General features: G+C 39.4%; 2 protein-coding genes across 2 annotated transcripts in view; both read right to left on the minus strand.

Moving 5' to 3' along the window:
* The window catches only part of stxbp1b (syntaxin binding protein 1b), a 30679-nt gene extending 15181 nt beyond the window's left edge, over positions 1 to 15498 (minus strand). The window contains exons 1-7 of the mRNA XM_057832532.1: positions 15348 to 15498; positions 12764 to 12813; positions 12601 to 12682; positions 7135 to 7211; positions 6945 to 7023; positions 1773 to 1876; positions 1287 to 1435 (exon numbers count right to left, since the gene is read on the minus strand). Of these exons, the coding sequence (XP_057688515.1) occupies positions 1287 to 1435; positions 1773 to 1876; positions 6945 to 7023; positions 7135 to 7211; positions 12601 to 12682; positions 12764 to 12813; positions 15348 to 15465 (659 nt within the window). The 5' untranslated portion in view covers positions 15466 to 15498. The remainder of the gene's footprint in view (positions 1 to 1286; positions 1436 to 1772; positions 1877 to 6944; positions 7024 to 7134; positions 7212 to 12600; positions 12683 to 12763; positions 12814 to 15347) is intronic.
* Positions 15499 to 18359: 2861 nt separating this feature from the next.
* The window catches only part of top3b (DNA topoisomerase III beta), a 29560-nt gene continuing 26213 nt past the window's right edge, over positions 18360 to 21706 (minus strand). Inside the window, exons 17-18 of the mRNA XM_057832026.1 lie at positions 18820 to 19007; positions 18360 to 18735 (exon numbers count right to left, since the gene is read on the minus strand). Coding sequence (XP_057688009.1) covers positions 18463 to 18735; positions 18820 to 19007 — 461 coding nt within the window. The 3' untranslated portion in view covers positions 18360 to 18462. The remainder of the gene's footprint in view (positions 18736 to 18819; positions 19008 to 21706) is intronic.

The following is a 21706-nucleotide window of genomic DNA, read 5'->3' on the forward strand; positions in this document are numbered from 1 at the left end:
CTCACGGTAACCTCCTTCATACTCCACAGGAGAGCTCCAGCAAAGGGCCGTGGGATGGGCGGCTGGGAAGAAATTCCATGCTGTGGTCCTACTGCCCCAAGCCCTCCCTCCCTGGGCTGGCTGGGTTGGGGCCGTGGCCCTGGGTTGGCACCCGCGTGGTGTCTCCGCTCGTCAGCGTGGCCATCATGCGCTTAGTGAAGCTTGCGTGCGGCTGGATGTGATAGTGCGCGCTTGGGTGGGGGGTCCCGGTGCCGGGATTGGTGATTTGGCGGCGTAGGGTCAGTCGCCAACGCGTTTACACTCACAAGGAATTCACACGATTACTGGGTTCTAGATCACAGAGCTGATTTATGTACACTCTACCCCTTTCAATCACTTAGCTTATAGACTCCCCCACCTCCATTCCCCTCTTTCTCTGGTCAACAGGCCCTCCACATGGTGTCAACCGGAAATACATCTAGCTGACGATAGCACCAACATATTAGTAGTTAGTGTAGACGCTCAATGTATTTCTTGTTGTTGTTTGTGTTTCTTTCCTTTCTTCTCTTGTGTTTCTTTTCTTCTGTTCCCCCATAACCCCTCCTGTTCGCTGCTTTGTCATAATAAACGAGGTATGTTGAATGATCACAATGAGAGTATGTCAGAGTCTTAATGTGAAACATGAAAACTGTTCAGACCATCCGGGCACTTAGACTGCCATTCTCCATGTCAAACAGCTAAACAGGACAGGTTTTAAAAAAAAAAAAAAAAAAAAAAAGAACGTCCCAATAACATAAATAAGCTTTAAACTGATACTTAATAAGTCATTAGTTAGTAAGTTATAAATAAATAAATAAATAGTAAATAAGTAAAATAGTAAATAGTATAGTATAAATAGTATCCTACTAATGTATAAGGTGTAGGTATAAATCATTGACATACAGCTTACAAGTAATTTATTACTCATTAATCATCAGTTTATTTATGATATATTAACTATCTAAAAGGCATCATAATAAATGCTTAACAAATTGTTAACAAACACTTAACAAATCAACTATAAATCATTCATTGACAGTTTACTAATGATGTATTAACTAGTTATAACGGATAGTTATTATAAAATGTTACCAAATACATTTATATAGCACAACTAAAATTAATTATCAAGCCCTGAATTATTTTTTTTTTTTTACCACAACTGTAAATTTAGTTTTTATTTGTCAACAACAAATTACCTGACATCCTATGGTCTATTGCATACAATGTTTAATTGCGTTGTTTTTTATTTTTTTTCGGGGTCTTACCCTCGGTATCGGATTCCAGGGTACTCTTTGAGTGTAGCACATAGGGTGGCAATCTGTTCAGCGCAAGCTTCAAGCATATTGTTCTTCACATCAGCTTTGAAGGGGCTGTAGAAGTCCTGAAAGGCATCTACTTTGTCCAGGGAAAAGACCTGCATCAAAGAGAAACGTGGTTACACCAAATGTATATGTCTACAGAGTAATACCTTTCTCTGCAAAAATAAATATACAAATATATAAATATACGGTACTTTCAGATTCAAAACCATGAATTCAAACAATAATATATTTCAACTACGAGAAGTTCAAGATCTACTATTTGAATCTGTAACAAAATGGTATGGTTTCTGTTTGAGGATGTTAGTTGGGTAACTGTTGTTGTTTTAAGATGGTAAAATGCAAAACCAAAATTATATATATATATATATATATATATATAGCACATACATACAGATATTTTGGGGTTCTTAGGCAATCAGAATTTCTTACTTGAGATTCATAGGGCAGAAAGGCGACATGAATCTCAGTCAAGGCCTTCATGGCTTTGGAGGCGCGAGAGTTGGTCAACAGACCAAACATGGAATCTGGAATTGCTGTTTAAAAAAAAAAAAAGAAAAAAAGAAAAAACACAAATGTGTTATTTGATTCTATAGGTATTCACTGAGTGAAAAAAACATATGAAAAGTGTATTTAAATCTTTTTTTTTTTTTTTAATTACAAATTTTTTCTATATACCGTATTGGCCCGAATTTAAGACGGTGTTTTCGCATTGAAATAAGACCGAAAAAGTGGAGGTCGTTTTGCCCATTCACGGCGCTAGATGGCGCCAGATATCATTGAAGCGATGTTCTGTCATGATAGATCCCAGCTACTCTCAAGTTTAACCAGTTTGCATTATTTTATTGCAATGTTTTTCCATATTCAGATTTGTTTCAAGACTACAGTTACAGTTAGACTTCACTTTGACAGTGTGAAGGATGAATAGTAATAAGGTAATGAATCCAGTTATGGCGTAACAATAGTATATGACGTGTGACTTAGTATGGCTAACACCCCCCACCCAAACTCGTAAGCAGTGTTATTAATCTTACTTTAAATAAGTAATTAATTACAGTTACAAATTACTTCTCCCAAAAAAGTAATTGCGTTTGTAACTCAGTTACCTGAATGTAAGAGTAATTAGTTACTTGTCAAAGTAACTGGTGTTACTTTTCATGATTTTGTTGTTGTTGTTTTTTTTTATTCCAAAACAAAAAACAAACAAAAAAAAAAAACAGGTCACGCTAAGTGAAGTTCGAAAGGTTTTTGGGACAATTGGCCGTAGCCCAATTCTTTACACTAAACTTAACTGGATACAGGGGTATTGCGGATATTGCAATAACGAGACTGTAACCTTTGCTATGTTTAGAAGTCATTTAATGTTGTGAATCAGCCGATAAAGTTGTTAAAATTGCTCCCGTAATTGCATTAGTTCCCGTCTGTCTACTTTCAACATGTGAGTTTTAAAACGGTTTCATCATTTAAAGATAGATTAGAGTTAAGATTTTGCCGATATAGGAGTATTTTAGATAAAAAAATGACTTAGGTTCGCTTGGAAGGTTCTCTACAACAGAGCCTTCCTGAGAAGTCTACTGCTTTAAGATTGCGGATGTTTACTAACGCCGGTGAGTCTATCATTTCGCATCTAGCTCTTTATACATGTGCTAATGCCGCCGTGTCTGTCATTTCGAATCTAGTTCTATATAAATATGATATCTACCGTAGCATCATGTGGGCGTAGTTTGTAGACTATCAGCTACAGTAAGGTATTATTGGAGCCACCTAGCATCGCGTTTGCAATGGCGTCACAACTCCCTTGCCTCCTCCCCACTACCGCACTGTTCTCTCATCTCTGTGAGTCCGTGTCTCTCAGACTTTTCTCGCGTTATTCAACCAACGTAGTGACGCATAGTAACGCACGCTTTACATCCTCAGTAACGATAATGGCGTTGCCAAGATGAGAAAAGTAATTGATTAGATTACTCACTCATGAAAAAAATAACACCGTTATACTCTAACGCCGTGATCTTCTGGTCGGTTGCCTGCAGATGGATTAAATGGCATTTCCCTTTCCAGCGGCTGTGTGAAGGATGAATAGAAATATGGTAATGAATCCAGTTGTGGCTAAACAATAGCATATGGCGGTTAGCAACCATGTGGCTTAATGTGGCTTATCCCCCCCCACCACCACCTGCAATTGTGAGTTAGGGGCGGGGAGTGTCATGCCAGCGAGTGAATGCCGCGCCAATGTTTATTCTCGAGTCTCCTGATAGCCTCCCTTTTTTTTTCTCCTCGGACAAAACTTTTTCTCTCTTGTGTTGCTCTGCCATCTTTGGAGAATTCGCAAAAAGTCGTTCGCATCGACCTCCGTCTTTATAATGAATGGAGAAAGGGGGAAGTGACGTATGCTGTAAAGCAGCCAGCACATTTGTAGTTTTTTTGTTGCCTGGCTCTGCCAAACTATTCTCCCTGTATTTTTCAAACACTGAGAGAAATAGTCTGGGAACCATCCCATTAACGGCCTTTTCGAGCAGGTACAAAATCAATCGACAAATCAGATTCGTTTATTTGCGTGACGTGTTCTTCACGAGCAACGTCACTCTTGCGCGTCGAAAGTCGTCTCCACAACACAGATGGTCAACGGGATAACCGAGAACATGTTCCAATCCGCGGTAAATTCTGTTTTAAATTACCAAAAACACATCGACACGAGTCAATGACAATAGTCTGTCTCGCGCTAGCCATGTTGAATAAACTCCGCTCTCTTCGTATGTTTACTTCCGCGCGCAAGTCCCTCGTGCTTCCGTCGTCAGTTAATAACGTCACGTCTGCCCGTCGCTGATTGGTCCACTCCGCTGTCTGTTTGCTGTGACTTGCTCCGTCCTGGAAATTGTATCCGTGGGAATGGTGGCCAGACTCAATAGCTGGAACAGCGTTGAGTCTGGTGTACCAGGCAAGTTTTTTTGTGCCACACTCCTCAAATTTAATTTGTGCCGGTGAAAGCAATACAGACCCCCTCAAGATATATAAGAGGTGTCATTCAACTAGTTGTCAGTCGACATCAGAGGAGGGTAGTAACGCGTTACATGTACTCCATTACATTTACATGACTAACCTTTCAAGAAAAATGTACTTCTAAGAGTAGTTTTACTAAGCTATACTTTTTACTTTTACTTGAGTAGATTTGTGAAGAAAAAAACGCTACTCTTACTTGCTACTTTGGGCTACACAAGAGTTACATTTTCCCCTCTTTATTCTACATATTAGAGTTATTATTTTTTAGCCAGCGATGCTAAGAGAAACTACCAATTTTACCAATGAGACGTTGCAAAAATAATCACAGGACTCCATTATACCAATCAGACGCAAGCTTGCAGTTCTATCTTCACACCAGCCTGTTCAATCAAGTGGTGTCTTTAAAGCATTGTAAAAAATGAAGTATTTGATATAGAGCGCTGCCCTCAACATGACTCGAAAGCGCGGATTTTAACCTCTCTCCCAGTTTTTATTTGGCACCGATTGACTGCGGAAAACGGTTATATGATCCTTTTAATTTCAAAATAGTAATTATGAAGGAACTTTTCACTATTCCAACTAGGAACTATTTTCTCCACCAGAGGGAACTTATGCTCTTTGGACGAATGATACTTCAACTACAGTAAGTAATATTATTTTGAAGTAACGCTACTCTTACCTGAGTAAAAATTTTGGCTACTCTACCCACCTCTGATCGACAGCTTATCACAAATATTATGGAAATATCTTATAAAGGTTGAATAGTTACTTAGCGTTGCTTTAAATAGTGTGTGCCTCTTTTATTTTTGCTTCTCTATAACTGTGTTTGAATCTATCAGTGTTTACGTGCTGTCCACTAACAGTGCCTTGTTATAGTTGCAAGGTGTAAGTTATCGTGAAGAGTGCACAAAAATCAAAATATCTGTCATTGATATTTAACAGTGTTTAATATTAGTGCTGTCAAATTTATCGTGTTAACGTAATTAATTTTTTTAATGAATCACGTTAAAATATTTGACGCATTTAACGCATGCGCGGAATGACCCGCTAATGCATTGCCTATTACAGATTACAATGACACCGTTTTTTGCACATTGAGAGCTAAGAGGCAGAGAAACATGTCTTGTTTTGTGCTTTTTTTTTTTTTTTTTAACAAAGTATACCACACGCGACGTGCTGGCACTTTGTTTCTTTATTAGCACATTCAGCTTCAACATAAACACAGCTTACTGCTCTCAGCAGGCCATAACTCTAACTTTATCCTGCATCAAGTGAGTAAACAACATTGGCGCCGCGTGGACTTCAGGGTGCCTCTGATAATTCTATATCAGAATAATACAAGAGGCGAATGGACACAGGGGTTCATTGGACCGCACCGATTATCGGTATAAGCTTCGGCAACTCCTTCACAACAAACATAAGTATCATTTAGTGAAAGCACAACAAAAATAATATGTCTCAGAAAAAAAAAATTCAAAGAAAGAAAAGCGCTTCAATCTGTATTAATGGGGTCCTATTCTCATACAGTTAAACAACAGTGCAAAGAGAACTGGCATTCCCAATCAAAATAGCGATACAAAATACGCATAAAAAACTTAAGACTTTGGTCAAACTCTGTTCAAACATTTCGTTTAGTTCAACAAATACACTGGATGGAAATATTTAGTCACAATATACAAACTATCAGAGGTCTCGTACATTGTGAAGCCAGCACTCAAATGACCGTGATGGACCAGTAAACAGGGAACTACGGCGTCAGTCGAGAGGCAAAACGCACTCGTTGGCTAGATGTGAAATTAATTTAAAACTCGCCATTGACACCTTGTGGTGTATTTCACTCACTACTTTAAGTAGTTAAAGACACTGTGGAAGAACGGCAGGGAGCCCATGTGACGTCGCGCTCGGCGACGTCAACAATGGCTAGCTACTTGTTTATTTTTTGATTGAAAATTTTACAAATTGTATTAAAACGAAAACATTAAGAGGGGTTAAGAGGGGTTTTAATATAGAAGAACATTTATCTTTTAAGAACTACAAGTCTTTCTATCCGTGGATTCCTTTAACAGAAAGAATGTTAATAATGTTTATGCTATCTTGTGGATTTATTATTATAATAAACAAATACAGTACTTATGTACAGTATGTTGAATGTACGTATATATCCGTCTTGTGTCTTATCTTTCCATTCCAACAATAATTTACAGAAAAATATGGCATATTTTAGAGATGGTTTGAATTGCGAAAAGCTGCGATTAACTCGATTTAAAGTTTTAATCGTTTGACAGTATAATTTTAGTATAATTTTTGATAGTATAATTATTGATAAGCACATTTTAGCTGTCATTTTCTGTTTAAACGCTATTTTTCCATTATCATTGTTCTCAGAAATGTGACTTGCATATTTAGATTCTTTTACTAGCCATTTTTCACATGAAGTTCATTTAAACTAAGCATTGTCTGTCCCTTTAAAATGGATTGGATTCCCATGGCAGTCAATGGTAGTTAATGGGTTAATGGATAAGTATGGACTAAAATATTAGAACTGTTAGTTACATGTGTTTATTTCAAGATTTCAATTGACTCTACAAAGGATTTTATGTTACTCACTGTCAGTGAAGAATACATGGGCCGCTCTGTACCTTGGAGAACGTGGGTCTCTGAAGTCATCAATCAGACCCTCAACAGACTGTCAAGAGAGAAAGATATCAGTGTAAAACTAGTCTTTCCGCTTGAATGCACATGATAAAGGTGTTGTCTGTCCCTTTAATGATTTTGTATTGCACCAATTTCTTGTCACCTCATCTGAGGGTGTTATCAGATAGATGGCTTCCATGCTGGGGAGAGGCTCCCTTCGCTTGGTGATGTCCTCAACAACTGTCAAAAAGAACATATTATTCAACCTTCAGTCCTAAGCTGACCTGAGAGGTGATCTGAGCAGACATTTCCCGATTACCGGTTCCAAGGTATACCATGCTATGAAAGCGTCACGATTTCATAACCGCAAAAAATTTTCATCATACCGTCCTTACAGTATTAGCTATTTCTTATGTCCTAAAAAGGCAGGGAGAAATCCCATGCTTGCAGCTGCAAGAATCAACCCTCCCCCACCGGTTGTTGCTCAATGTCAGTGAGTCAGCTGTGCAACACAATGGCTGGAAGAGGTGAAACTCCTAACTTTTTCCCCTGTCAAAGAAAACGAAATCGCTGATATGGGAATACTTCGCCGACAGAAAAGTGACAGGTGGCCGCGGCTTAGAGGAGGAGGGCCAACCGACATGTAAAACATGTTTGCAGTGGGTGCCTGCCGAGGAGGCAATACCTCCAATATGATTTCGCATTTATACATAATTAAAGGTTAGAAAACACTGTCATGAACGTTTCCCACCAGCTACGAGAGTAGGCATGTGCCGGTTACCGGTTTCAACGATTACCGTGGTATGAAAACGTCACGGTTTCAGAAATAATATAATTTTCCGTCATACCGTAGTATGGTATTAGCTATTTTTTATGTCCCAAAAATGCAGCCAGAAATCCGTGGCTTGGAGCGGCAGCTCTCACCCCTGCCCCTCCAGGGTTTGCTCTCTCCTGTGTCGGTGACACTACTAGAGTAGACACAATGACTAAAGGTGTTGAAATTACACCTGAGCTTTTCCTCCCTCAAAAAAGTAAGTCTCTAGTGTGGGAGTACTTCGGCTACCGTAAAGAAATGGCAGCGGCTTAGAGGAGGAAGGACAGCAGGACCTCCAACATGATTTTGCATTTACATGACCATCATCCGTCACTTGACACAACATTTAAGTAAACGCTGTCGTGAACGTTTGCCACCAGCTACGAGAGTTCACTTCAGCGTGTTTAGTGTGTCTAGCGATGGTAAAAAAAAAAAAAAAACTATAACGCAAGTTTCTAACGAGGCAGATCACGTGGGTAGTTAGCATGCCAAGACGGCTAACTTGTTTTCTCTCTACCATTAGCCTACTTTCGTAAAGTCTTCTCTCTGGCGACTTTCTGTGTTGAGAGAGGGTGTGTGTGTGTGTGTATATAATGTGTAAATAATGTATTTGTCACAGGCGCTGTCTCTTGCTCTCCATCAATATTCAACTAATTAATAGTAGTAGTGATAGGTGTTACGTAAAATCAATTTGATCATATATTGCTTAAGTCCAGTTCTTTTTTTTTTTGTTCTAATATTGACCAAGTAGAGGATGGGTGTCCAAACCTCTCCTCAAGGGCCGCTGTGGGTCCTGGTTTTTGTTCTTACCAATCGAGCCCAGACAGTTTAACGAATGAAGTTTGTTCTAAAACAAGCAGCACCTGACTGCAGTCAACTGATTACACTTGTGAGACACCAGATTGGTGAAAAGATGTTGTCTTGTTTTGTAGGAATGAAATCCAGCACCCACTGCGGCCCTATGTGGAATTGTTTGGACACCTCTGAATTGGAGGGTTGCCGTGGCTTTAGTCATTAAAGTGCCTATGACAGCAAAAAGCATGTTTATTTCATATTTTCCACGGTATTTTATACTCCTGAATGAAATGGACCGCTTGGATGTGTGTGGAAGCGATTGCTATATTTATCAGTGTTGTTAATTTTACTTTAAAAAAGTAATTAATTACAGTTACAAATTACTTCTCCCAAAAAGTAATTGCGTTAGTAACTCAGTTACCTGAAAGTAAGAGTAATTAGTTCCTTGGCAAAGTAACTAGTGATAATTTTTTCTCAAAAAAAAAAAAAAAAAAAAAAAAACAGGTCACACAATGTGACGTTTAAAGGGTTCTGGGGACAATTGGCCCAAGCCCAATTCTTTACCCTCCACTTAACTAGACACAAGGGTATTGCGATAACTAGATAGTAACCTTTGCTATGTGTGGAAGTCATTTAAAGTTGTGAATCAACCATTAAAGTTGTTAAAATTGCTCCTGTTATTGCATTAGTTCCCTTCTGTCTACTTTCAACATGTGTAAGTTTTAAAACTGTTTCATCATTTAAAGATAGATTTAAGTCAAGATTTTGCCGTTTTAGGAGCATTTTAGATTTAAAAAAAAAAAAAAAAAAAAGTTACTTAGGTTCGCTAGGAAGGATCTCTACATCAGAGCCTTCCTGAGAGGTTTACTGCTTTAAGATGGCGGCTGTTTACTAACGCATGTAGTCCTTAAAACATGTTGCCAATGCAGCAGTGTCTGTCATTTGCATCTAGTTCTATAATATGTCATATCTACCGTATCATGTGGGCGTAGTTTGTAGGCTATGGCTACAGTCACGTATTATTGGAGCCACCTAGCATCGCGTTTGCAACGGCGTCTTCCCCACTCCTGCTCTGCTCTCTTGTCTCCGTCTCGTCTCTTTTTTATTCAACCAACTTAGTAACGCATAGTAACGCACGCCTTTCCCGCCTCAGTAACGGCAACGGCGTTGCCAAGATGAGAAAGTAATTAATTAGATTACTCATTACTGGAAAAAATAACTCCGTTAGTAACGCCGTTATATTCTAACGCCGTTATTAACAACACTGATATTTATTTAGTTTTTTTAATCCCGTGCCATGAAAATGAGTGACTTCCGGCTCCAGTCTCGAGTTGAGAAAGAGGGCGCTGTGACGTGTACGGTAGAAGGAGTCCTATTCACTATACAGCCGTACTGTTGTATGAGAAGGACTAAAAGGATTCAGCTGATTTTGCGGAATAATTTGTTATTTTTCGCATCGCGCCAGCCAAATGGCTGCAGAAAATTTTTGCTGCACCAAGGAGAGGCGTGTGAGCCTTTTTAGGGTTTCAAAAGGTTCCCATTCACTGGTGGATATTGGCCAAAACAAGCCCTAATACTGTGGGACCATTGGACTTACGCGGAAGTGAGTAAACATCGTGTTTTGTATTATGTCAAATACTGGGATCATTTTATTACGTAGGTGGCTTGAATTTTGTGGCTGACATGCTCTTTGTCGGCTGACAACCGCGTCGCACATCCCCCCGCCAGGTGAGCACTATACTCGGTTTATTGCCCTCTTCATGCGCCCGGTGTTCTGTCAAATTTTCAACCCCATCAGAAATTGCAACTTTGAGTTAAAAATGGTCGTGAATACAGCGATTACAAAGTAAACACCACAAACTTTACACAAATTTACTTACGTTTCATCATGGATGATGGGCATGTAGAAAAGATCTCCTAAGACACATTCTGTCTGTCATGCTAGCTGCACAACAACTGCACACCGCTCTTTGTCTACGTTGTCGCCGTGTAGTAAAGCATTATTTTTCATTATATTCGTGTTGACCATGGGGCAGCTACGTGTTCCTTCAACGTCAGCCGGTTTGTCCGCCGGTACTCTTCAGCTGCTTCCCCGGCGAGCTCTCCTGTCCGTAGTAGCAGGGGAACGAGCTGTAACTTGCTCTCCGCTGGCGGGTTGCCGATCGGCGAAGACAATCGACAACCCCGCCGCAGTGTGACATATTCCGGGCTAGTTTGTGTGATTTTTTGCTTAGAAAAGCGAAAATAAAGACTTTGAGACGTCACTCGGTTCGGGTTAGCATGTCGGCTAGCTGTCACGCCTCTTGGTTTGTTTACATTTTCCAAAGCCGGGAAAGGGAAATGACAAAAGCCCGACGAGGCATAAAATATCGTTCGGGAGGTGCGACAGTAAAGGTGAAGTCGACAGTGTTGACCATTATGGAGTAATTTTGCCATGTCGTACTGAATAAATGCATCTATATAATTTCATATTCCATTTAGCACAAGATTGTTATTTGTCATGACCATAACATTTATTTAGCAATTGGGAAAAATACTTTGATAAAAACAATATCCTTTAAAAATATTGGAGTACAGAGACTGAAACAATGACATTTTGCGGCTTTCTTTGTCGCATTTTCCTCATTATGAATAATTTCTCCTCAATGGGCTGCATACTAAACCAGATGAAAACATTCTCCCACTGATATCATCCACCTGTTGGGGACGCTAGAGCCCTATAATAGCAGGCGTGGCTAAACGGCAAATTAAAAGACTGATTTCTCTTCATCTGCGCTTTGCAAAATTGTTGTATATAGTCAAATCGTCTCAAAATATGATTCTAATTCACATGATAATGCTATTTAAGACTTTTTTTTATCCTGTTGTATGCACTTTAACATTATACTTATCCCAATTTGCTAATATGTTTTGAAAAGTAAAAATCCTGTTCAATAGAAAAAAAGTGTTGTTGTTTTTTTTAACCCAAATTTCTCCAAGTAACACATTTTAGAGCTGTAATTGCAATATTGTGATACTGTGATTTATATATATATATATTTATATATATATATATATTTTTTTTTTAACCTGTCCTGTTCAGCTGTTTGACACGGAAAATGGAAGTCTAAGTGCCCGGATGGTCTGAACAGTTTTAATTTTTCACATTAAGAGTCTGACATACTCCAATTGTGATCATTCAACATACCTCGTTTATTATGACAAAGCAGCGAACAGGAAGGGGTTATGGGGGAACAGAAGAAAAGAAAAACAAGAGAAGAAAGAAACACAAACTACAACAAGAAATACATTAAACGTCTACACTAACTACTAATATGTTGGTGCTATCGTCAGCTAGATGTATTTCCGGTTGACACCATGTGGGGGGCCTGTTGACCAGGGAAAGAGGGGGATGGGGGTGGGGGAGTCTATAAGCTAAGTGATAGAAAGGGGTAGAGTGTACACAAATCAGCTCTGTGATCTAGAACCCAGTAATCGTGTGAATCCCTTGTGAGTGTAAGCCCGCTGGAGACCGACCCTACGCCGCCAAATCGCCAATCCCGGCACGGGGACCCCCACCCGAGCGCCCCATCACATCCAGCCGCATGCGAGCCCCACTAGGAGCGCGACAGCCACGCAGAGGAGCGGAGACGCCACGCGGGCGCCAACCCAGGGCCACGGCCCTCACCCAGCCAGACCGGGGAGGGCAGGCGGTCGGGGGGTTCAGCGCAGCTCATCCCACCTCCCGCAGCCCAGCAAAGGAGCCATCGCCCCCCCCCCCCCCGAGATCCAGGGTGGTACCCAGGGCCACCCGCGCATCCATCAGGGATGGGAAGAGGGGACGGACCACCAGCCCCAACCATGGTATTTTGGCTTAAGGTTATCATACCGTCACAAACTCATACCGGCACATGCCTAGATCTGAGCCCACCACCCTGATCTAGTTATTTGGTATTTGACAACAGGCTTGATATGCCTCTTTGTAATGCATTTGTAGTGTGTTTCAGATTAATTTGCAGCAGTGAAAACAGTGGTACTCACTGGTGATTCCCTCTGACATGATGTCTGTCATCTTACAACAGGAAGAAATCATTCTCATACTCAGTTTGTCGACCACTAGGACCTACAAACAAGGGAGGCAGAACTCTTTATAGCAAAGAAGTTCAAATACGCTGAATTTCTAAGGAAAGTAACAGGCACTTACTTTCCATTTTCCTTTTTCTCGTGCTTTCTTGATGACACCGTTCATTATCTCTGTAAAGTGAGATAGTTAATTTGTTGAAAAAAGTAATTAACTTTTTGTGCACCAGATGAAATTCAAACATGGACATGCTGGTGATAATACTCGTTTCAGTTCATTTTGCAAGGGGGGGGGGGTCAAATTGAAAAGATCGCTTGTGACAACAAAGGATTACACTGGGGAACAATTTGAAAGATATAATAATAATAAATAAAATCTGTTGTTTTAGGTCGGCGAGGCGTTGACTACTTTTTGGGTGCTGATTCTGCTGAATCAAAGTGTTCTTAGTTTCTCATCTATCACGTTTCTTCTTTCTCCACAGCGTGCCTACTTACACTGTTGTTTACTATAACAAAACTAGCTTGCTTTGTTAAAACACGTTAAATACTGCAATCATTTTGTCATATTGTTTCTTTCATATTTCATTGTATGTACAGCATATACTAGTATATAGTGCATATTGATATACACATTTTCTTGTTATAAAATAAGGATGTGTTAAGTACTGTGTTTTTCATACTTTTCAAGAAAACAAATTCTATCGTTCAAACACTAAAAAAGAAAGAAAAATTCTGATTACTTTTGGATTCTGCAATCAAAGATCTGTAAAACGAAAAATTTTGTTCTCCAGAAAAAAATAAAATTGTTGATTTATTTGGAAAAATGATTAAATAGCAATTAATTGATGCACCTGTAATTTGACCACACTACTTTTTCCCATTATCCTACGAGAGTTCTCACCTGGAAAATTGTAGAATAATAATACAAAGCAACTGATCGATTTGGGTGTTCCCAGTTGTGCGAATATTTTTAAATGAATAAATGAATGAATGAATGTTACATGTACTCCGTTACATTTACTTGAGTAACCTTTTGAGAAAAATGTACTTCTCAGAGTAGTTTTACTAAACCATACCTTTCACTTTTACTTGAGTGGATTTGTGAAGAAAAAATGCTACTCTTACTTCGCTACTTTGGGCTACAAAGGAGTCGTTACAGTTTTACTCTTTATTCTACATATTAGATTCATCATTTTTTTGCCCTACCAATGTGAAGTCACAACTATAATCATATGACTCCATTACACCAATCAGACGCAAGCGATGCCAAGAGTAGCTCCACCAATGTGATGTCACAACTATAATCATATGACTCCATTACACCAATCAGACGCAAGCTTGGCGTTCTATGATCACGCCAGCCTGTTCAATCACGTGGTGTCTTTAAAGCACAGTAAAAAATGAAGTATTTGACACAGAGCGCTCCCCTCAACATAACTCGAAAACGCGGATTGAACCCTCTCTCCCAGTTTTTATTTGGCACCGATTGACCAAGGAAAACTGGATATATGAGCCAGTTTTCTTTAATAGTAACAACGAAAGAAATATTCACTATTCAAACTAGGAACTATTTTCTCCACTAGAGGGCACTCATGTTCTTCGGATGAATAATGCTTCATTTCTGTCTTTTTTTTCTCTCTTGCCAGAATTCAGTGATTTTTTTGTTTGTTTGTATTTTTTGGCTTAATGTGGTCATGTAATGGGCTATTGTACAGTATCATTATAACTACAGTTCATATAGATAACTTTGTGCTAAGAAAAAAAATATAATTGTTAAAAAAAAAAAAAAAAATCAAAAATCGTAAGTAGTTACTCACAATGTTACTCATCAGTTTAGTATTCTTTTCACCAAATACTTTTTTACTTGTACTTGAGTACATTTTTAGATGACTACTTTTACTTGAGTAATATTATTTTGAAGTAACGCTGCTCTTACTTAATTTTTTTGGCGACTCTACCCACCTCTGTTGGGCAGTAAGGAAATCTAACTTGAAACAAAAGCCAAATAATAATAATGATAAAATCAATTTGTGCTGATGTTTCATGATTGGTTTTACCGGGGTGGATGGGCAACACTGATAAGGCGTGTCCCAGTTTCCATCACTGGGGTTTAACAATCCAGTCTGTCCTCTGTGGAGGGTAAACGCAATCCCTGCCTCTAATCTGCTTCAAATCCTCTTAGCCAATGCAACTCTTCCCATCACAATTTCATGGCAGTTCTGTATCATCTGACACAACATCACAGGAAAGCATCAACCATTATTGAGACATAAACGTGCACATATAAGCCTCTAAAATAATTGCAAACATCCTTTTTTTTTTTTTTTTTTGGGGGGGGGGGGGGGGGGGTGGTGTATGAAAAAAAAAAAATTCCAATTAATTGCTGGTTTATGACTGTCATTACAAAACCAAGTTTTGTTTTTTTAACATGTTGTGGACTAATAACATTAACGAGGAATAGTCATTTTTTTTAAAAATACTTGTGTTTTGTGATATTGAGAAGTGAAATATATATAGTAGTTGATACATTTTGAGGCACTTGCAATCATTTTTAAACATGTGAATACGCAAAATAAATGAAATATCACCTAGTAATAATATATATTGTTTTATACTTTAATCGTCTGATGATATTTAACCTAAGCATTTGCACATTAAAATTTGAACAAATGAGTAAGAAAGAGCAATAATATAGAAATTCTTCTTACTTTCTCCAACAACTGCCTTTAATCCAAAAGGTGCCATGACTAAAATCCTGGTGCGCTTCCCCCACTCTGTCGATGTAGGTATCTCTCGCTTTCCAAAAATAATTAAATAAAAACACATCGAACTAGAATGATTGACGTAAAACAGACGTCACTTTCAGCGCGGATTTGTGCGTCATCGTCGCCGCCTTCTTGAATGTGGCAGCGCTGAGCAAGTGTAACAAATAACAATGGTCGCGCTGAAACATCCAGGTTTTTAAAACAGTACTGAATATTGAAAAGATAATGTTGGCAAAAAGATGTTGCTGCTGTATTTTGAACAGATTGAGAGGTGCCAATATGTGTTTGAGCCACAATTTCTCCTAATCTTTTTTTGTAATACAAGATGTCACCACTGGAGAGCGACAGAGAGCAGCAAACAGAAGTGTGAGGGCGTTCTGATTCTTTCATTCATCCTCTGTACGCTCATCCTCACAAAGGTTGTTGGGGGTGTTGGAGCCTACCCCAGCTAACTAAAGCCAGAAGGCGCCGTACAGCCTGGACTTGGTGACAGCCAATTGCTTTTGATGGCGGTTCCGTATAATAATTGTTGGAACTGTCACAGATTTAATCACAGTTCCTCTTTTTTTGTAGCCTCAAAGTATGCCACCCTGGCTCTAACTAGTTCCAATCTTTGCCATTTGACAAAAGTCTGAGGTCCATCAGAACCAAAACCTGAGGTTACAAAAGTTTCTTCCTCCTACAGTCAGCCTTGATCAGATTCTGTGGTCTTGGCTGTACTGCCAAAAAGAAGCTATACAATGAGGAAAATAAGTATGTGAACACCCTGCGATTTTGCAAGTTCTCCCACCTAGAAATGATGGGCCAGTTTGGAATTTTCATGGTAGGCGCTATTACACTGTGAGAGACAATCTACAGTGGTACGAAAAAGTATCTGAACCTTTTGGAATTTCTCACATTTCTGCATTAAATCGCCATCAAATGTGATCTGATCTTTGTCAAAATCCCACAGATGAAAATAATGTCTGCCTTAACTAAAACCACCCAAACATGTAGGATAGCATGCAAACAATAACAGAAGGGGTGAAAATAAGTAAGTTAACCAGCACATTTAACATTTTGTGGCCCATTCTTTGGCAGCAATAACTTCAACCACACACTTCCTGTAGCTGTAGATCAGTCTGGCACATCGATCAGGACTAATCGTGGCCCATTCTTCTCTACAAAACTGCTGTAGTTCAGTCTGATTCCTGGGATGTTTGGCATGAATCACAGTCTTTAGGTCAAGCCACAGCATCTCAATGGGGTTCAAGTCTGGAGTTTGACTCAGCCACTCCAGAGCGTGTATTTTGTTCTTCTGAAACCATTCTGAAGTTGATTTACTTCTGTGAATCATTGTCTTTTTGCAGCATCCATCCTCTTTCTAGCTTAAATTGTCTGACAGACGGCCTCAGGTTTTCCTGCAAAACATCCTGATAAACTTTTGAATTCATTCTTGCATTAATGATTGAAAGTTGTCCAGGCTCTGAGGAATCAAAACAGCCCCAAATCATGATGCTCCCTCCACCATGTTTCACAGTGGAGATGAGGTGTTGATGTTGGTGAGCTGTTCAATTTTTCCTCCACATTTGACGTTGTGTGTGTTACTCCCAAACAATTCAACTATGATTTCATCAGTCCACAAAATATTTAGCCAAAACTTCTTTGGAGTGTCCAAGTGCCTTTTTGCGAACATTAAACGGGCAACACTGTTTTTTTTTGACAGCAGTGGCTTCCTCCGTGGAGTCCTCCCATGAACGCCATTCTTGGCCATAGTTGTACATATAGTTGATGTGTGCATAGAGATATCGGACTGTGCCAGTGATTTCTGTAAGTCTTTAGCAAACACTCCAGGGTTCTTTTTTACTTCTCTGAGTATTCTGTGCTGAAATCTTTGCGTCATCTTTGGTGCACCGGCCACTCCTTGGGAGAGAAGCAACAGTGCCAAACTCTCTCCATTTGTAGACAACTTCTCTGAGTGCTGAATGATGAACATCCAGACTTTTAGAGATGGTTTTGTATCCTTACCCTGCTTTATACAAATTGACAATCCTTGAGCGCAGGTCTTCAGACAGTTCCTTTGATCGAGGCATGATGCACATCAGACAATGCTTCTCATCTGAGTGATTTTGACAAAGATCAGATCACATTTGATGGTGATTTTATGCAGAAGTGTGAGATATTCCAAAAGGTTCAGATACGTTCTCATGCCACGGTAAAGAAAAATAAATTCCAGAAATCACAGTGTGTATTTTTCCTAACAATTTATTTGTATTATACTGCTGCAAAGAAGTATTTGAATATGTTTTTTAGCTACAATTGTAAGCCTCAAAGACCTGTTAGTAGCCTTTAAAAAGTCAAACAAATAAATGGAGTGGGGGTGGACTTTTTGCCTTTACCTTGTAGGGTCTCAATGATCCTAAGAATGGCGAGGAATCAGCCAAGAACTACACAGGAGGAGCTGGTCAATGACATGAAAGGAGCTGGGACCACCATTTCAAAGATTACTGCTGGTAATACACTAACACGTCATGGTTTAAAATCATGCATGGCACGGAAGGTTCCCCTGCTTGAACCAGCACATGTCCAGGCCAATTTTAAGTTTCTCAAAGACCATTTGGATGATCCAGAGGTGTCATGGCAGAAAGTCCGTGTGTCATATGAGATCAAAATGGAACCTTTTGGTCTTAATTCCACTTGTAGTGTTTGGAGGAAGAAGAATGATGAGTATCATCCCAAGAACACCATCTCTACTCTGAAGCATTGGGTGGTAGCATCAAGCTTTGGGGGTGTTTTTCTGCATATGGGACTAGACGACTGCACTGTATTAAGGAGAGGATGACCAGCGCCATGTATTGTGAGATTTTGAGGAATAACCTCTTTCCCTCAGAGTATTGAAAAAAACAAAAAACAAAAAAAACAAAAAAAAAGATGGATAAATTAAAAAAAATCACTTGAACAACTGAACATGAGATCAAATGTCATCTCATCAAGAGTCTATTTAATTGAAATGCCCATGCAGTTAACAGAGTATGCTATCACAAAATCTCATAATATACAAAAAAAGTCATCCAGTCCACTAAACAAAGTATGCTGCTAATTCAGCCATTTTGTCTTTAGGTCTTTTTGGAGGTCCACGCCGCCCCCTGCCTCGCCCTCGTCTTGCGCCTCCGCCTCTATGCATGGGGTGTCTCATGGCAGCATGTTTGAGCTCCACAAGATCCTGGAAGAGAGAATCACAGAAAACGCAGCCGGTGTGTTGGGTTTCACCGGCCGGAAGCGGTGTGCGAGCTTTATTGAAATCTACTGTGACCAGGGACGCATCGCAGGCATTGCAATTCTCTTGCGCAACCTATGGAAATAATAAACACAGGTTTATGTATTGTGTACTTACTTATGGACTGTCACTCTGAATCCCATCCATAAACAGTATTACCTGTACTCTATGTGCATGTTCAAAGAAATGAACAACTACATTGCATCTATTGCAAGACATTTTCCATTTTGGCCCCGAAGTTGGATCCAGCACCAAAACTCCACTGTCACACTCTACACACTGTCCAATACCCAAAGAGTTGAGGGAGTGCTGACAGGAAGGATGGGTACATTCATTGCACCCTATATCTAGAAGAATGTGAGAAGAATACAGAAGATAACAAATTACAGGTTTGAAATCATTGCATATATGCTACAGAATGTACCAATTTCATAAAACCTCAATAATTAATATTTTCTCTACAATTAAAGTCTCAAAAGGATTCAAGATTTAAATAGGAGGCAGAATGTGGTGGTCCCTCAGGTGGTGCAATGATCTCTACACTAGGCATGTGCCGGTATAAGATTCTGACGGTATGAAAACCTTAAGCAAAAATATCACAGTTTCACGGTATGGCAATTACAGCTCTAAAATGTGCTACTTTGAGATATCTAGTTTAAAAAAATAAAAAAATAAAAAAAAAAACAATTTTTTTCTTTGGTATTTTTCAAAACATATTAGCAAATTGGAACATAAGTATCATGTTAAGTTAAAAAAAAACAAAAAACAACAACAACAAGAAATAACTGAAATATTCTTAATTGATTAGGTGAGCCTAAGCCTACAGCCACAGCTCAACATTATTAACGTCAGAACAAAAATAATTGAATCATTTTCCATAAAAAGCACATGTGTGTGACTCGTATCATGTCTACATTATACACATACTTTTTACACAACACTTTTTAGCACTGCTAGACACACTAAACACACTGGAGTTAACTCTCTCGTAGCTGGTGGGAAACGTTCATGACAGTGTTTACTAACCTTTAATTTTGTATTAATGCGAAATCATATTGAAGGTATTGCCTCCTCGGCAGCCGCCCTCAGCAAAAATGTTTTATATATTGGTTGGGCCTCCTCACTTAAGCCACGGTTACTTTTCTGTAGCCGAAGTATTCCCATACCAGCGATTTATTTTCTTCGATGGGGGAAAAAGTTCAGGCGTTTCACCTCCTCTAGCCATTGTGTAGCACAGCTGACTCACTGACACTGAGCAACAACCGGTGGCGGAGGGTTGAGCCTTGCAGCTGCAACCGAGGGATTTCTCCCTGCATTTTTGGGACATAAAAATGGCTAATACTGTAAAGACGGTATGAGGGCAAAGTTTGCGGTTTTGAAACCGTAACGTTTTCATACCATGATATACCTTGATAATCGGCACATGTCTACTCTACATTGGAGAGACTATGAGCAACTGGTTTAGAAATGCATGGCACAGCATGTAGGGCAGGGTTGCTGAGGATCTTATTTTGTTTTTCCCATTAAAAAAACAGCCATTTCGGTCCAAATTTGTCTTGCTTGCGTTTTATTCCATACAAGGAGTGCACAAGGGCAGTACACATGCATGCTGGACTCCTAGGCGATTACAAAGACAGGGTTCTTTTTCACCTACAGCGTGTGTACAGTCCAGTTTTTGTCTTGAAAATAAAAGCGTCAGTGAATGGCATACCGCACGCAGGCTATTTTTAGACCGTGACGTCGCATCGTAAAGCGGAAGTAAAGCCGAAGTGGGACATTATAGACCCACCCTCGCATAGACCCAACGTAAAAAGTGCTACTTTTCTCCGGTAATCTTTCAAAAACGAACATGCCGATCACGCATTGCTTTTTTGGAACTTGTAGAAACGACTCTAGACATTACGACACATGAAGGATGTTTCCTCATACGTTTCCGGAAACCAAAAACTCGGGAGGAAAAAATGTGAAGACCGAATCAACTTGCGCGGACTTTAACACCAGCTCGGCGAATCCATTCACGTTTCATATGCAGTAAACATTATGTTGGGTTGGCATGGTCTTTCAGAGGACAAAGAGGTAAGCCATTTTTATATTTTGAACTTATTTTTTTAGCGTAACGTTGTGCCGTACTGCTTATGTCTGACAATGAATGACCTGAAAAGAATTGCAATGGTATCTGACTGCCACTGTTACCGTTTCTGTTATATATATATATTTATATATAAAAAAAACAACTTTAGTAAGGGGGAAGTGTAAATAAATTATAGGATTAAGATGTGTTATAAATGAAAACATTTAAAGTGTTCGTTGGCTGTCACTGAGTAGCATTTGCGATCGCTACACAAAGCAAACTAAATTACCCCCAAGAACGGTAAGAGACATAGGACAACCAGAGGATATATAAGAAAGACAGAGCTGATGGTAAAGGATAGCTTGTTGAAACAGGAGAATGTCATTGTCAGTCGCGTCGATAAAAAAGCTAAAGCTATGCTTAGGTCGGCTCATTTTTTTCGTCTTTTTCAGCCTTCGACACTAAAGCTATCTCTTTAACTGAACATTTTTATGTTCTTCCACATCTTTGCCAGTCAATTTGGCACCAGGCACATCATTTTCGGAGAGAATTGGTAGGTTTAGCGCTGTAAACATCTCCTTCGTACACGATTTCCATTCATTTCCTATTAGGGACAAACGCTGGCTTGTCCTTACTTAGCAACAGTAGCTAATGTCATGAATATTAATGAGCGGAAGTGACGTGATGCTTGCGGTACACCATTACGTGTATTATAATGTAAATCCCCGCAACTAGATGGCGCAATGACACACAAACACATTAGAAAAATTAAAAGGTCCAATAAGCCTCAGTTCATCACCCACTTTTCACCACAGTCAAATAAATTGCACATGAATATCCAACAGCGCTCTGCATGGCGGCAGCTCAACAGCAACAACAAACAATATGGCTACAATGCAAGTGTGTCTTACCAATCCTCTCTCAGTTCTCTACGATCCAAACCTGTAGCTAACTTTTCCTTGTTGGGAACCATAA

This window comes from Corythoichthys intestinalis, chromosome 3 (genome assembly GCF_030265065.1).
Source record: "Corythoichthys intestinalis isolate RoL2023-P3 chromosome 3, ASM3026506v1, whole genome shotgun sequence".
NCBI lineage: Eukaryota > Metazoa > Chordata > Actinopteri > Syngnathiformes > Syngnathidae > Corythoichthys > Corythoichthys intestinalis.